A 16483-nucleotide genomic window follows, 5' to 3' on the forward strand; every position below is an offset into this window, starting at 1 on the left:
CGCTCACGCGTCCATCATGTGCACAGACCCTTGAGCAATATTAACAGGCCTCTACCCGGACACATGCTTGCTCTTTGTAAAGGATTACATTGAGACCTGCAAGTTTGAGCTGAGGGCCCCTAGCCTCTCTCCGGGAGCACAGTAACCTCTTTCCTTGTCTTATTATGTTGCACAAAGACACAGCTGCAGAGATAGAAGGCAGTGTTCCCATGAGAACCGAGGTCATTTCACAGACTGTCCCCCCCTACAGAGTGTCTCCCCCGCCTGAGCTCCGTCGCAGGCTCACGTTGTGTTTTTCCCCTTTATCAAGTTCAAGAAAGGTTCAGTGTGTTCTGGAGACAAAGTCAGTAAGAAGTTTCTGACCTGAAGTCTTTGAAGTGATTGTAGCTCCACATGATATCAGCCTCCTCCTCGTCCTCCGTCAGCTGGAAGCGTGGGAGCGTCAGGTTGTTTGTGACCTGAGACATTTCAGAGTAAACCCTGAAAGAGAAACAAACACGGAGAGGAAGTTATCTGTCTGTGTTGAGTCTCAGTTTCACTGTCAGCAGTGCGTTCCACAGAGGCTTCAGTCTGGCTTCCTTCAGTGGTATGAACCTGAAACAGAAACTGATGTTCTTGTTATTAATGGGTCTTAAGTTTGCTGAAATAACAACATCACGATGCAGATTAGTCAAAAGTCAAAAGTCAAGCTTTGTCAAGTCTGTCCTCAAGAGGAGAAGAAAACAACTTTTACAATGTCTGTTTGTTGAATGGAGGTGGGATCCATCATTTCTGATGCTGCGTTCCAGGAAGTCAGGAAATCTAAATGCTGATTGTCTTTAGGGACACAGCATCAAGCAGATTTGTGTCTTAGTGTAAATGTTTGATCTAGAAAAGATTGTTAGCTGCTCTTCATGCAGATATCTGTTTAAAGAGAGAAAGAAATCCTCCTCAGATTAACAACCATGGGAACCAGGATGTCATTTTCCTCCTTTTTTTGCTCTCCATCCAGACTGTTTTGTTTTCACACCAAAGCCTGCTGACACCTGACATCCTGCACATTTGTATGTAGAATCTCAATCATCCTCAAATTAAAGAACAGAAGAAAAGGGTTTGTATTCTGAATCATGATGCTCAGATGAGTGGTGACTTATTGCAGCTATGATTATCTCTGCAAATGAATGAACAAGCAAATAACCAAAACAAAAAATAACTGAAAGCAGAGTATTCATGGTGACTTTTAATGATGCCTCTTGATCTTGAGGTCTGTTTGGAAACATTAAACGTGACCTGAAATGACTCGCAGAGAAAAAGGCAAGCTAACCACACGATGTCGATTTGAGTTTCTATTTTTTTCACACATGCAAACCCTCGAAAAACCTTCAACATCCAGCTGAGAACAGCTTCCTCTGTTTATGACCTCAATGCACAGACTCGAGATGACAACAGGAAATCTGTGCAGCACGAAGAGACTCTGAGTCAGACTTACTTCAGGACTTTGTCTTCAGGGACTCTGATGGGCTGGATTTCTGCAGGAAGCTTTTCCTTGTTCTCCTTTAAAATGTTCTGCAGACACGAACAGAGAGACAGTGAACGCATCACGGTGACAGACTAAAATACTAAAATATGAAATATAACATCCATTAGTGAACTAATATGTTACTGTAAAGGTGGTGAACTCAAAGACAGTGCTCATCCTCACCTCGTAGTACGAGTCCGGCGGCTCTGTCGTGGCATCGCTGATGTCTTCTATATCCGCTGAGGTCCAAGGTAACAGACGGCATCGCCTCACCAGAGAGCTCGTCTCTCCGTATGCGTAATCACGACTCACCTCGTCTGTAGAAACACGGATATGTTAACCTCTCATTACTTCTATTTGTTACTACAGGTGTTTTTTTTACCCATTACAGACACTAAACAGGAGGGGGCTACTTATATTATATTTGGGACTATTTTCTGCTGCGGATTGATCCACATCTGGTGCTCCTGTGAATGTTTTAAGGTTTAGATTTAAAGAAAACTTAAACATACGCTGCTGCTCAAACTCTCATGTTTATCTTTGATTATTTTATTTGTTTTTACTTTATCCATTCATTTTTTTTAATTTATTGATTTATTTATTTTAATGAATCAATTAATTGTATTAATTAATTTATTTTATTTTATTAATTTATATTTCCTTTGAATACATTTTTACTTAATTTTTACTCTTCTTTCTCTTTATTTCTTTTACGTACCATTCTTCCAACAAGTTTGAAAATAGTTTTGAATTTTGTTTTATTCTTTATTTTATTTCTTTAACTTCTTGTGTCTCATTTCAGTTTAGTTTATGTTTAGATTTTAGCTTTAGTGTGTGTGTGTGTGTGTGTGTGTGTGTGTGCGCGCTCACCTCCCTCCTGCAGGTCCTGCAGAGGCCACAGCACCGAGTACGCCAGCTGACCCTGAATGTAGAAGAAGGGAGCAAGGCTGCAGGTGGGCCGGTCCGAGTGCTGCACCTGAGAGCCGAACTCGTCCATGATGTACCACACGGGGACTTTCTGCTCTGCAGACTGAAGAGACACGCAACATCAGTGAGACCACGCAGAGGACTACGGAGGCCCTAAGGGGACAGGGCTTCAGAAACAGATGGATGACATCACGGATGCTACATCCATTTAGTACACAGTCTATGGTATGGAGAGCAACAGCAGTATGGGGCGCTGTTTGTAAAGTTGTGCACACTGAAAATAACAGCAGCATTTCTCCACATTTAGCTCCAAAACGTCATAAAAATGTAGTGTGAATTTTTAAAAGTCACTTTTTTTAAAATCACATTTATAGGAACATTTGTGATCTTCTTCACATTTCATTTTTTTTGTGAAAAATATGTTAAGTTAAAAACATTGTTAAATCCAAATGCTAAATCTAAATATATTTTATATTTAACATTTATATTTATATGTAACATTTATGTTTTAATGTTGTACATTTAGATTCAACATTGTACATTTAGATTCATATTTAACATTTAGATTTAGATTTGGCATTTGTTGTTCTCGAATTCTGAAATCAAAGACAGAATTCTGGAATTTGCGAGGCTGGCGCGCTTCAGTTCACCAGTTGTTCTTCAACTCCCTTAATGTTGTCATCATATGATTTTCAAGTGCATCTACATTTTTGTCAATGTAACCTCTGATGCTCTCTTCTCTATTTATTGCACTGCTGACAGAATCTCTGAAATCAGCCTCAAGGGACTTTACCTTTTCAATCACTGTCCCCAAGTCTGTGCCAAGGGAAGTGAGAACTGGAAGGTTAAGGTAGGAGGCAACTTCCCCCTCTAACTCTCGCTCTTCATGCTCCTCTGCATCTGACAAATAAAGAGAACTAATCAATGAGGTCACTTTGCCCAAAGGATTTCTCCTGGTGACCCAGGCATCACCGTCTGTTCTATGGCTGTGCTCATGAACCTCATACCTAGATGCAGGAGTAGACACCCTTGTTTCTGTGTCAACACTGGGAGTCACTTCTGTCGGATCAGCTAAATCAACCATCTGCTGAACTCTCTCTTCGTTTTCCATATTTGGTCTCACAATTATTCACAATTTCTCTTTTACAACAAACGGACCTGGTTGCAAAGTAGGCTTTATCCTAGTTGGGTATATGCAAAATAAACACGCTGTTTTCAAACAAAAATGTAAACGTACAGTCTAGGTTTACAACAAAATGTTTGTCTCCTTCCCTGGGGAAGGAGACATACACCATCTGTAATAATTGCCTTGACTTTTGTTCTCGTCGAAGTTACAGGCTAAGGGGATCCAGCTCGGTACAGCAAAGAAAAAAATCACTAATGACCACACCAAGGTCCGCTTAATCCACACTTCAAGAGGTCTGGCAGTCTCTTTCAGGGTTTTCCTGGAAACAGTCCTAACAACTGTTTTCCACCTTCAAAACTCTGCGTAAAAAGCAGTAGCTGAAGTCAGCTCTGGCGCTACAAACCTTTTCTCTTTTCCGCGGCGCTCTCCGTTTCCTCCTCTTTCTGGACCTCACATCCTCCTTAAATCACCTCGTCTCATTTTACAATATACAAATACAGGTAACAAAAATAATGATTTTAAATGCCCCCTCAGCTCATACCTCTCATAGACAGCGGAAATAGAACATATCTGGCAATAAATACACATAATCACATAGTTTTCCTTTTTTACTGTGACTGACATCTCTGCCCAATATTTGGAGTTTGGTTTAACACCTCTTATCATGTGGCCCTGTCACAAGCAAACATGCATGCATGCAATCTGTTCTGAGTCCTTATACTGTTTCTTTTTAAAGCTGCAGTTCCTCAAGTGTCCACTAGAGGTCGGCATATAAGGTGAGTCATTCTATCTGGAGTTAAGGATTGAATCAAAGAGATAATAAGAAAGATGATCAAGTTTTAAAGTTTACCCCCTGGGAGATGTTGTATGTCTGGTTGTACTTCCACATGCGCTCCATCACCAGCTCCACCGTGTCTGGGTCGGGGGCCTCGCCGTGGAAGTCCAACCCCATGAGGGAAGCCATCCTGGACAGCAGGCCGGGGATCTCCTCCAGCTGCTGACGGGCGCCCTCGACGCGATACGTCCAGGCGTGATCCACCAGGTAAACACTGCAGGTCACACCGGAGGACGGACAGACAGAAGCTCGAGTTAAATCCCTTCTGACCTGAAGTTTTCCACAATAAATAATAAATGCATTAATAAAAAACGAGTCTAAATAATTTGAGAAATAGAGTTTTAAGGAGTTACTTTTTATCTCTGAGGAATCTTTTAAAGCTTAAGAGGTCAGGTAACTGTATCTTTTCTTTCATTTTAAAGCGACAGCCCTTGGTTGGTTGAATTAAGCAAAAATTAAGAAAAATTAAGTGATTCAATAACTTTTGTTGCAACTGGATAAATTTGAACATTTAATCCATACTGCTTACAGATACACAAAAAAGGACAAATAATAAAGATAAAATAAAATTAATCTAATCTAAAATTAATCTAATTTAAAATAATTAATAAAAGTAGTATTTTTCATATCTAAAATAATGTCTTCCAACTTTTACACAAACGTGTTATTTAATTTCAAAACAATCTGAATGACTCAAATGTGTTTATTTAATTTGATAGAAAAATTATTAAATTAGAAATGCAAAAAAGTATTTTAAAATCTATTATTATCAATATTATTTATATTATTTTTTATTTATTTTTTATTCTCATAAAGGGTTTGTTCATATTTTTGTTTATTTAGAAGAATTACCAGTGAAATAAATCTTATTCTAATACATATATCTATATCTATATTATATCTAATATATTCAATTATTATTTCGTTATCATTTTATTCTTTACCAAAAGTTTTAATATTTTACTTGCAATTTCCGTTATTCAAATATTTTTATTTTTATTTTGTATCATTATTATTTTATAGCTGATATCACATCTTCAGTTCCATTAACTGTATTATTATTATTATTATTATTATTATTATAGTCTATATGTGAATAAGTCTGATTACAGTTATTTCTCTGTGGCGCCCTCACCTGGTCGGCTCTGACACCTGCAGCCCGCTCTCTCGTGTCACCACCACCTTACAGCGGATCTCTGCTCCAGGATTGCCCTTCTTCTTCTCCTCATCTTCCTCCTCATTGTTTCCATTTACCTCCTCTTCCTCTTCCTGGACCCGCATGATGCCGAAAACTTCCCCGGCATCATAAACCTGACGTCACCACCAGATCTCATTAAGGATTCATCTCAATGAAGGATTGATTGATTGTCATGTTCAGATGACAGCACGTAGTTACCTGCTTTAGTGCATATATACTAAAGGTCACCTCACTCTTTAATTCGGCTTATATAAAATACACAAAGCTCCTCGTGAATCTGCGCCCAGAGCTCCTTTTACCCTGCAGCTCCACCGTTCAGCTACCGAGCATAGGTGCACCTAGGTGGGCGTGGAAATTAATAACATGCCAACAGGTGCCCAAACTCTAAGCCGAATTAATCCTTAATATACACACAATATTTATGTTGTGTAAGCCTTCTGATAGCAGAAGTCATTATTTAAATACATTGAAATAAAACTTAAATCTTCTGATTTTTAAGGCTGATGTGGTGATTTCCAAGGCTGATGTGGTGATTTCCATCTTATGACAGAACCATGACTAAAACAGACGTATTCTCAGATTCTAGCACCTCTTAAAACCAGTTTATCCCACTTAATGATACATTCCTCAAAAAGTTATCATTGTAAACTCTAAAATGTGACATATGATGCTTTCTATTGTTTGCTCGCATAGTGTCAGACCTCGTTGGTGATTTTGTGATGCAGGCTCCTCCAGTAGATCTGAGGGATTCCTGAGGACTGCAGAGCTCCAGCGTGCAGAGCCGTGAAGACCATGAACTCCTCATCCTCATCCCCGAGCTGGATCACAGGGTCTGTTGACATTTCTGCATTAAGGTGTTACACACGTGGAGGCGAGTGAATCAAACCCGGAAGAAGAGTCTGACAGCTGAGCGCGCGGTGCATTGTGGGAGAGTTTTAAAGCGCTCCACCTACAGATTTTACACTTTACTTCACTTGTTTTAGATATTTTGGTCTAAATACTGAGCTGATTCAATAAGTTTCACCATGAAATAGTTTATAATAAATCAGAAAATACATTTAAAGAAGATTACCCTGCAAAAATAATTTAAACATAAACTTTTAGTGCATTTAACTGCTTTTCTAACTTTTACCTGAGAAAATACTAGAATATTTAACCTTTATATGTAATCATTTCAATCTAATTAGTTTATACAATTTAATCATACTAAAATAAAAAAAATTAAACACTATTTGTTCCCTAATTCCCTCCCACAATGCAAATACTCATTAATTTATTGATTTTTTTTTTTGAATTATTTGAATTATTTATCTGCCACAATTGACAAGATATCTCATGTGTAAATAAGATAGAAGCTGTAGTTTTTCAGGGTTTAAAAACACATTTTATTCAAATAAACAAAACAATAGCAAAATTAAAATTAACATTAAAATTAGGGATATAAAAGTGCAAGGACAAAACTTCACAAAACTTCACAAAACACAAACAAAAGCATAAAAAAAAACAAAAAACACGTCCAAAAATCATCAAATAGAACATAAAAATATCTTTCAAGTTCATTAAAATTTACAGATTCTTCAAAATCATACATTTTGAGTTTAATTGAAAGCATATAATGTTTTTTTTTTTATCAGGGTTATATGTGTTTCAGTAAAATATCATCTCCTGTATCTTATGCATGATTAGTTTCCATCAAAGGCAGTAGGTTTAGATGTTATTAACAGACTTCAGCATTGATTAGTCTGTTCTGTGTAGCAAAACCAAGCTTTGTAATCGTGTGTACTACATTTCCCAGCATCCATCCTGCTTCAAACATCCACAAAAAGTAGCAGCGACTGTTAAGAGCTCGTACAAATTAACTGCACATGAACGTTGTACGTTAAATATCTTTAAGGGCGACTTTGTTGCTTTTACTTCCTCAGACCTCAGAAGCGTCATTCCTTACATATTATGGCTTCTTCTACATCTTTAGGAAACAATCTTTGGCATTCCCCCACACCTGGATCCCCTGCAGAGACACAGACAGAGAGAGAGGAGTTAAAGAAAATACTTCTTTATAAATATGACTGTTTCAGCGTCCTGTAACCTGATCGTACCTTTTTGCACATGCTGATCTGCATGACGGCGTAGTTGATGAGTGCCTCCCGCAGGTCTTTGTCTTTCTGCTCCTTGAAGCGCTGCATGTCCACCCACGCTCGCTCGACATGCTCTCTGCAGAGAAACACAGAAGCTAAGATTTCATACATTCATATTTGATGTTACTGCAGAGAAGTCAGGAACTTTTCAAAGGTAGACTCTACAATTCATCAACCTGGGCCTCATTTCTCTACTCTCTTTCTGCTCCAGTGACAATAACAGTCATGTAACCATGCTCAAACACGGGTGTTGTTGTTGTTATTTAAGGCTGCATGTGTGTTCAATCAAAACTTAACTTCTGATACATGCAAGCTGCACAACAACTTTAAAAAACAGCTGATCCAGGCTGCAGGGGAACAAGAAACTCCCAATATTTGCATGAAATTACTTTGCAAATCAAGGCAGTGGTAGAACAGCAACTCCTGCATCCTGCAAGGAAAAATTATGTTTTTCTTGCTGGAGTCTGAGAGCAAAAAGCGTCTTCCTCTCTGCAGGGATCATTTCTGACATGATGTCCGACACTGAGCGTGTCAGGGACAATTATGAGCACTTTTGTGGACACACTCTGACGTGCAGATTTGCAAATAAAGCTTTTTCCATCCTGTTTTTGCAGCTGCAGGTTGAAGTAATCTACTGGAGCAACTTGAACAATCAGATGTTTAGAAGCTAAATATGAAAAGTAAGGCCCCACTCCACGACTCACGCGCACTCGACAGTTTTCTCCTTCACCGTCTCCTCCCCCTCCGCGATCAGCTCCTCCAGCAGCTTCAGTCTGGCCTCTCTCTGCTCGGGAGCCTCCTGTCCAAACAGCTTGTTGGTCATCCCTTTAAAGGAGAATGTCCGCACGATCTGAGGATGATGAGAACGCAGAGAGCAGCTTTGTGTAGGAGTCGTTATCACCTGCAGAGGAACATCATGTTGAGTGTTTTTTTTTTTTTACCCCTGTAGCCAGCTCCTCACGCTGCTGCTTCTTGGAGATCAGGTCCTGAGAGGCCATCTCCAGCTCGAACTGGGTCAGCTCATGTTTCCTGCACACTGCCCTGCAAACACAGAGCACAGCGTCACATCATTACCTGCTCTCTGCTTCTTACTACTGCTTCAGTTCATAAAACTCCTTTCTAAACCAGCCGATGGGACTCGGATATATGCTCCTGATGTGTTTTTGTTACGTGTTGGTGAAGGATCCAGATTTTCTAGCTCAGATCTGGACTTCTGTGATCCGAAAACCGACTCTACAAACTAAAAGGATTTAAAAAGCAGGCTTTCCACATCTCCAGCATTATCACTCGAGTTTCTTCAGCAATGAAACTGCTTTAAAGCCGACTGATGTTCAGTTTAAGGAGCCGCTATGAAACAAAAGGTTTAAATATCTGCTGAGTATGTGGTTCAAGTCTCACCTCAGAGCCTCAGCGTAGAACAGATACTCTTTGATCTGGTCTGCGTAGTGTTCCTCCTCCTCTAAGATGTCATCTATCGAGGCAGCAAACCTGCAGAAATGTGACATCATCACCTGGAGAATCAGGACGGCTGGTCGCGTCAAAAATAAAATTATAAATCATTATCTTCATGAAGCTATGACGGTGTCATACTCACGCGTCCATGTGATGACCTGCACTCTGCAGCCCGTCCCCCATCTCTTTCTCTATGGCGCTCCACTCACTGCAGAGAAAACATGGAGACACACACAAACACACACACAGTGAGGGGAGTTTATCACACACACAAACACACACACTGCTGCAACAGAGAAAAGACGAGTTTGAAAATGTTTAGTTTTATACGATGAACATCAAAATACAAAATATATATATATATATATATTAAAAATAAGCATAAAAATAATACTAAAATAAATTTAATAAAATTTTCAAAAAATAAACTACATGAAAAATATTAAAAATGAACTACATAACAAAATACTAAAAATAAACTACATTGAAAACTACTAAAGATAAACTACATTGAAAATACTAAAATGAACTATACAAAAAATACTAAAAATAAAGTACATTTAAAATACTAAAAATAAACTACATCAAAAATACTAAAATGAACTATATGAAAAATACTAAATAATATATTGATGAAGAATACTTTCAATAAAATAAATAATACATGCTAAAAATAAAAAATACTAAAATAAAATAAAGAATACTAAAAATAAAACAAACAAACAAACAAACAAAAAAAATAAATAAACAAAAGAATACTCAAAATAAACTCAATCAAAAAAAATAGATCAAATGAAATAAATCAATACAGTAAAAGCAATCAAATAAGTAAGGGTAGAAAGTAAAATTATATATCAGAAAAGTCCAAAAGATCAGAATAATACAAGAAATAAATAGATGATTAAATAAATAAGATGAATAAAAGTTGTTAAAACAATGAATATAATATTGCAGTCTTAGGTCAAATATAAATTACTCCAAATTAAAAGCCAAATTAAAAAGGAAAGCCTTCAATTTATTTTAAAAACAACCAGAAAGCTCACTGTTTTGATGGCCAGAGGCAGAGAGTTCAGAGTTTAGGGGCCTATAAACAGGAAGCTCTCTGACCATTGCGTGTGTGAGACATATACTGCAACATCCTCCAGTTATTGATCAACAATCCAGATTAACTTTGAGTCAAGCATGGATGATATGTAAGGGTATCAGACCTGAAGACTCTGCCGTAGTTCCCATGGACCTTGTAAACTCCGTACAGCCGATCTGCGACTCTCTGAGAGACACAATGAGACACGAGTACAAATATATTATTGCTTTACAGCTTCATGGTGTGTGACAGCATCATCAGCAGGTTATTTAATGACAGTGTTGTGTTCAAAACACGTAAATGCTGCCCTCATGTGGCCACACATGTTACTGCGTGCAGGTTTAAAGAAAGAGAGAGACTCACCGCTCGAGCTCGGAGCAGCTGAGACGTGTGAGACTGAAGCTCGTCGCTATAATGTTTCATTTCCATGAAGCGCCTGAAAGAGAGACAACAGTAGAGTAACAGTCTGTTCTTCAGAGTGAACATTCATTCATTAATAATCTGATTGAACTGTAGGTATAAATGACTCTGACTTACTTATCTGGATTCCTCACCCTGAAGGTGGCACTCAGTGCTCTCAGCCTGGAGTCTGCCTGGAACAGAAAACAGGTTCAGTTTCTGATCATTTCACATCTCTGTAAGGACTCACTGTGAGGATGAAGAGAGAGAAGCTCCAGAGACATCCGGTACCTTTGCCTGAAACCCTGTCTCATACACCACCTCCTTCCAGCCGTGCTCCTGAAGAACACATCAGAACGTCAGATTATTTTAAACTTCATGATAATGATCTCTTAAACTGCTCCACTGATACGCAGCTGCAGCCGTACCTCCGTGAGGAAGTGGTAGAGGATCTTATCATTCGACAGGACCGGATGTGACGCCACGCGGAGCAGAAAGTTCTCCAGCCCGACTCGACGTCGCTCCACAAAGTCCGGGTCCATGTTGTCTGCAGAGAGCTTGTGCCAAACAAACTCGGCCTACATGTGAGAGGATAAAGGAACGATTATATTCATGTTTAATGCAGAGTTTGAAAAGTTTCACTTGTTTATTTTGATGCATCATACACACGCAGAATTAAAGCATTACATGACAAGTGATATTCATTCATATTATGTTCTTTTCTTCTTGATTAGCCACAGAGAGTTACAATCCTGCAAATTTCTTCCACCAGACTTCCACCAGATCTGCTGCGGTCCAGCTCCGTGCTCTCTCGTCCATCAACACCAAGAACACAGCACGAAGCAGTGTAATTACTGAACCAGGGATTCTCCTCCTCCTCTCCTCATCCATGTTGTCTTTCTGGTCCTCTGAAAACCTCTGACCTGTTGACTCCAGGCCTGGCTCCGCTCATCATGACAGTTTGTTGTTTTAGTTAAGTGAAATACAATCTGGTGATAACACAGAGTGTTTTATTCTGAAAATTAACCGGATGTTTTCATTTTGTTTTGGTGCCTGACTTCCTGTCCCGCTCCATCTACTCTGTTGAGATTGATGCGTCGTGCTGCGGCATCCGGCAAATATAGAAGTCTTGTGTATCTGACTCGGATGGCTCCGACATGCCGGATCAGAGATGCAGCTGGAAAGCAACGGAGCGGATCCAGTGGAAGTTAACACATTGACTAGAATAGAAACCTATCAGATCTGGTGCTGTGACAGATCGGACACGGACCAGACACGGATATGGTGGAGTTTGGCTGTGAGTCCCTTTCAAACATGCAAACACTCTGAAAATGACCTTAATTTATGAAGGAGGGCTGAAGGTGTGAATGCAGGGAGTATTTCAAGTTGAGAGAGAGCGTCCTGCAGAGAGAATCTCCTGCTGTGAAGGTTGATGGGTGCAGAGTGAGTTCCTAAAAACATCAGAACCTGAATGTTTTTGTGCAAAGGACTTTATAGTCAGCAGTTTGCACTAACCCTCTTCTCCGGCAAAGGCGGCACCACGATGTATGGATAGGTAACAATCAGGTAGTTCCTCAGCAGCTCAAATTCACTGTACCTCCTCCACAGAGAGTCGGGGGCGGGGTTACGACCGTCAGCGACCGCATCCATCGGCCTTTAGAGATAAAAACAAAGCTGTTTCTGCACAGTCATGAAAAAAACAGAAGTAGGTTCATGCAACGCTGAGATGAATGATTATCATCAACCATGCTCTTCTCACCGCGTTTCGATGAGGTACACAGTGAACGCCTCCTGCATGTTGACGGCATTCTTCCCACTTCTCTTTTCGGCCTCCACCACACAGATCTCCATCCTTCGCATCAGGGTGGATCCGTCCTCCGTCATCTGAAACATCACAGCACACAGGGTAGTCAGTGAACTCCAGGGAACAGCTGTTTGCACCACAGAGCGCTCATTATTCCCACTCCGGCTGCTCCTCCATGATGGTGGTGCCACATTCAGCCCGGTCCTGGATTATATGAGACGTTTATGCAGCTTTATAAATGCCACAAATGATGATATGCAAACTCTAAAGTCACAGAAAGCTCCATAGATTCATGCAACATGTCATTTAACTGAAAAGGCACATTTACTGTCACTTTAAAGACAACTTTATCTCCTTATGTTTGTTAGTTTAAGACTTATTACCATGCATGAGATTCTGATATGATGAGAACGCTTCTTTTTGACTTAATGATGTGTAAATATGTTGTTAAAACTCGAAAAAACAACATTATAGTGCCTCATTGGACACCATTAGCAAGCTGTGCACCAGCGTTAGCAAAACGTCAAATGCAGCGTAGCATCAACACATCTGTTATCCATTATTAAACTTAATATTTGAGCAGTTATATTAAAATAAACAGGTGTAAGTGAAGCAGTTTGTACCGTGATGTTCAGGCTGTTTCCTCCGTCCGCAGCTGTGTGGTCTGAGTCCTCGTCAGTGGCCACAGAGTCTTCCTTACCATCCTCCGCCATCCTCCTGATGTTGTTGCTGAGCCAGGACGCATGCGCACATCGTCCGATCAGCCTACATCACATTCGACTGACTCCGGTGCGTTCACGGGCGTTAGAGAAATCACGGACGCTGGAAACTACGGTGTCTGGGAAGTGCAATGCAAGGCTGACAGAGACGCATTCACACTATCAGGCACAGAGAAGACCAATGCTCAGGAGTTATCAAGTGAATCACAGGCGTGTGTGAGGTTATGGTGGACGGAGGGTGAGATAAAAACAATGAGGGTACTCTTTCAATCGCAGGCCCCGTCCCACAAAGTTCCTGGACCTTTAAGGAAACTACCCTTCGAGCAGGGACTTTTTAAGGGATACATCAAAGGGGTACATCAACTACTCCAGAACTAAGACCCTGGTTCCTGCTGTCAAAACCATATCCTGTATCAAAAATGGACGTAGTAGCCGTGACGCCACCCATCTATTTCTGAACGCTGCTTTGAAGCCAATCGTCGGCAGGAGCCATATTGGAAATGCTGAACACAGCCAAACTTAGGCCGTTTTAGAAACTGCCTGCTATACTTGCAGTACGTACTGATTTGGCCAAAATTCAGTATGTAGTATGTGAACAAGAGCAAAATCTGCAGTATGCCAAAACTACCCAGATGTCTACTGATGCGGGAAATTTCTCAGTATGCATCAGACCAGTCTCCCTCGTGTACTGTTTCCCACAATGCACAGCGCTTGTTCCACTTTTTCTTTTTCTTTTTTTTTGACGTTGGGACATTCGTTTTTAGGTGCTGTGAAAATTATTGAATTACATATAAACCACTTTTATTTTTTTAAATCATAAGTGGATGCTAAAGAAGCAGTTTCTCTATCAGCTTGGCCGTTACTTACATCCGCTTTCTGAAACCGAAAATCCAGGGATGTCTGGCTCAACATCCTGCAGACCAGACCCAACAGAACAGTCATACTACAGAGTAAATTCAAACGCAGTATGTAGTAGGCACAGTGTGTAGAGATCAAGCGGCAACCTCCGGTCTCAAACCATGAAGCCCATGCGGAAGTGTTATGAACTGCAATTCATCAAGAATCCGCTTGAGGCTGGCTGCAGAAACACCAGAAACCACATAGGCATGAATGAGAAAAAGACGATCTTTGCAGCATTAATAAACATGTTTACAGCCTGGTTCAAAAAACGGCTTGGCTACAGAAGCTAATCTCTCAATAATGGAGACTTGCTTTCCAAAACTGGTGAGAGGGAGGAGTCCCTTCTGCAAGATCTGGGGAAAACTAATCTGATGAACTGCTTCCTTAACTTTGTGATGAATGATTTGATGGAGAAGGAAGAAGCCAGGAACCAAATTGATGTCGCTATCCGAAAGGAGCTCCAGGAGCAGAGGGAGGAGATCTGTCACAAAGTCTCCAAGCTGGAGGGTGCGCTCTGTGAGGAGAAGAAGGAAAAAGATGACTTGAGGCAGAATAATGAAACTATCAAACGGGGAGTTCAGGAGCTTCAGAGGATGCTTGACCTAGAAAAGAGCAGGAGGGAGGAGATGCTTCTTGAAGCTTTTGAGAGGGAGACATCTGTTCTCCAAAAGCTGGGAGAAGTGGAGGAGGTGAACTCTATCCTTAATGCCTTAAGGTGTGAGGTGGACGGTGTAGCTTCAGGGGAGGAGGAAGTGTCAAGGCTTAAACAGGAAATCGATGAGCTGAAGAAAATACTCAAAACAGAGAAGGACCAAAAGGAAAAGGTGCTTTTGAGAGCTGTGGAGAGGGAGGAGTCTCTTCTTCAAGAGTTGAGAGAAGTCAAGGACATGATGAACAGAGTCCATAGTAGGAGAAAAGGAGCAGAAAGCGGAGTTTCGTTACAAAGCCTGCAAGATGGAGAGAGCGCTTTCAGTGGAGAGGAAAGAGAAGGAGGTTTTGGAGTGAAACATCGAAGCCCTCAAACTGGAAATTCAGCAGCTCAAACCAAAACGGAAAATATGTAACGACAGAAATTAGGCAGAAAGAGAAGGAGGGATGTTTATGACGATATGGGAAGTGCTCACTGGGGGTTAAAATGACAAGTTAGTTTGATAAAAGGATGAGTTAAACTTTCAAGGCAGATCCACCTGTAGAATCTGGTCCTATTCAAGGTTTCTGCCTGATATGTTTTTATCAGGTTATGTGGATTTAACTATATTCAACCAGTCTGTTTGTTGTAGGTTAATGAAGGAGGAGAAATCAGGTGACATATGATTCTCAAGATCGATGGCTATCCACCGAATCTGGTTCTGCCGAGGGTTTCTGCCTGTTTAAAGGAAGATTTTTTTTTTTGTTTATTCTTGGCAACACACACTCTTGCTAATGTTATATTTAGTTTACTTTTTTAGTAATTATCAGGGTGAGAGACTTTTGCCCTTGAACCAGACTAGTAGAGTTTGTATGTTCTATCCATTTATGTGTAGGTTTCCTCCGAGTGCTCCAGTTCCCCCCAGAGTCTGAGTATGTATAGTTTATGTTAAATAAAAAACAGTAGGTGCAAATGATTGTTTGCCTTCGGGCAGATAATGCATAAAGTCTTGCAAATGTTAAAAAAAAAGACGTCATCCTTTATGTTGTTTAACCTTATGTTAAAATAATATATTTGAACAGGAATTAAATTATTCTATAAAAATATCTTTTGTGTTTGATATCTGATCTCATTGGTCAAACCCCATAACAACAGTGATTAATCTTAGCAAAGACCAGAACTGATTACACACATCATTTCAAATCAATCTGGGTAAATTAGTCTGGCACATTTCACCTCAGCCTGTAGACACTGTGGCAAAAAAAGGTTGTTTCCATTAGCATTCTGGTAGGCTAAACATATGGAGGGTATTGGAGCCCAAAGACGCTCTTGGAATTAGATTAAGAATTGCATTATTATTCTGTCCTCTTTCTTGTGTCCTCCCTTGCAAAAAATCACAAATTTGGTGACCTTAACATGATTCAAAACTCACCAAATTCACACATGCATCAGGTCTTGAGAAAAAGGGATATACTAGATGGGTCTTGTGCGCAACTTCGCAGTAATGGCGTCCCCTATACGTTTTCAAAGAGGGACACTCTTCAAGGTTACTCTCAGCTACATGTAGGAGAATTAATCTGCATGTTGGCCATATGAAAACCTGTAAATATTCCTCTTACATCCATACCCCAAACCCAACAGGAAGTCAGGTATTTAGATTTGCATTTTCAGAATAATGGCAGTTTTTTAATCAATTTACTGGGTCCATATTCGTACAAACTCCTCCTACACGCTTCATCCAATGAACCCCAAACTTGGTCAGGGTATTGTGGAAATTT

The 16483-nt window shown here is 40.1% G+C and overlaps 2 protein-coding genes across 4 annotated transcripts in view; both read right to left on the reverse strand.

Annotated features, from left to right (window-relative positions):
• ttll12 (tubulin tyrosine ligase-like family, member 12) overlaps positions 1–6496 on the reverse strand; it is a 28526-nt gene extending 22030 nt beyond the window's left edge. For both annotated transcript variants that reach the window (XM_034673717.1, XM_034673718.1), the window contains exons 1-7: positions 6286–6496; positions 5522–5697; positions 4402–4600; positions 2369–2528; positions 1682–1815; positions 1469–1545; positions 364–480 (exon numbers count right to left, since the gene is read on the reverse strand). In XM_034673717.1, the coding sequence (XP_034529608.1) occupies positions 364–480; positions 1469–1545; positions 1682–1815; positions 2369–2528; positions 4402–4600; positions 5522–5697; positions 6286–6426 (1004 nt within the window). In that variant the 5' untranslated portion in view covers positions 6427–6496. The remainder of the gene's footprint in view (positions 1–363; positions 481–1468; positions 1546–1681; positions 1816–2368; positions 2529–4401; positions 4601–5521; positions 5698–6285) is intronic.
• A 454-nt stretch (positions 6497–6950) lies between these two features.
• Positions 6951–13570, reverse strand: LOC117804669 (sorting nexin-4-like). 2 transcript variants are annotated; one of them, XM_034672969.1, is made up of 14 exons: positions 13082–13186; positions 12414–12538; positions 12170–12308; positions 11083–11232; positions 10946–10993; positions 10793–10848; positions 10619–10691; positions 10380–10441; positions 9314–9379; positions 9118–9207; positions 8661–8760; positions 8424–8569; positions 7681–7795; positions 6951–7592 (listed from the first exon to the last, which is right to left on the reverse strand). In XM_034672969.1, exons 1-14 carry the CDS (start codon positions 13169–13171, stop codon positions 7545–7547), a joined length of 1308 nt encoding a protein of 435 aa, XP_034528860.1. In that variant the 5' UTR covers positions 13172–13186; the 3' UTR covers positions 6951–7544. The 2 variants fall into 2 exon arrangements, with proteins under 2 accessions (XP_034528860.1, XP_034528858.1); XM_034672967.1 differs by having other exon boundaries at positions 7006–7592; positions 9314–9457; positions 13082–13570.
• Between the last annotated feature and the right edge of the window lie 2913 nt (positions 13571–16483).

The sequence above is a fragment of the Notolabrus celidotus genome, chromosome 21 (genome assembly GCF_009762535.1).
Source record: "Notolabrus celidotus isolate fNotCel1 chromosome 21, fNotCel1.pri, whole genome shotgun sequence".
Taxonomy (NCBI): domain Eukaryota; kingdom Metazoa; phylum Chordata; class Actinopteri; order Labriformes; family Labridae; genus Notolabrus; species Notolabrus celidotus.

Coding starts and splice junctions, on each gene's coding strand:
- LOC117804669 (XM_034672967.1), bottom strand. CDS start 13,171: ATGGCGGAGGATGGTAAGGAAGACTCTGTGGCCACTGACGAGGACTCA. Junction 10,994..11,082: donor TCTACCACTTCCTCACGGAG/GTACGGCTGCAG, acceptor TGTGTTCTTCAG/GAGCACGGCTGGAAGGAGGT. Junction 10,692..10,792: donor AGGGTGAGGAATCCAGATAA/GTAAGTCAGAGT, acceptor TCTCTCTTTCAG/GCGCTTCATGGAAATGAAAC.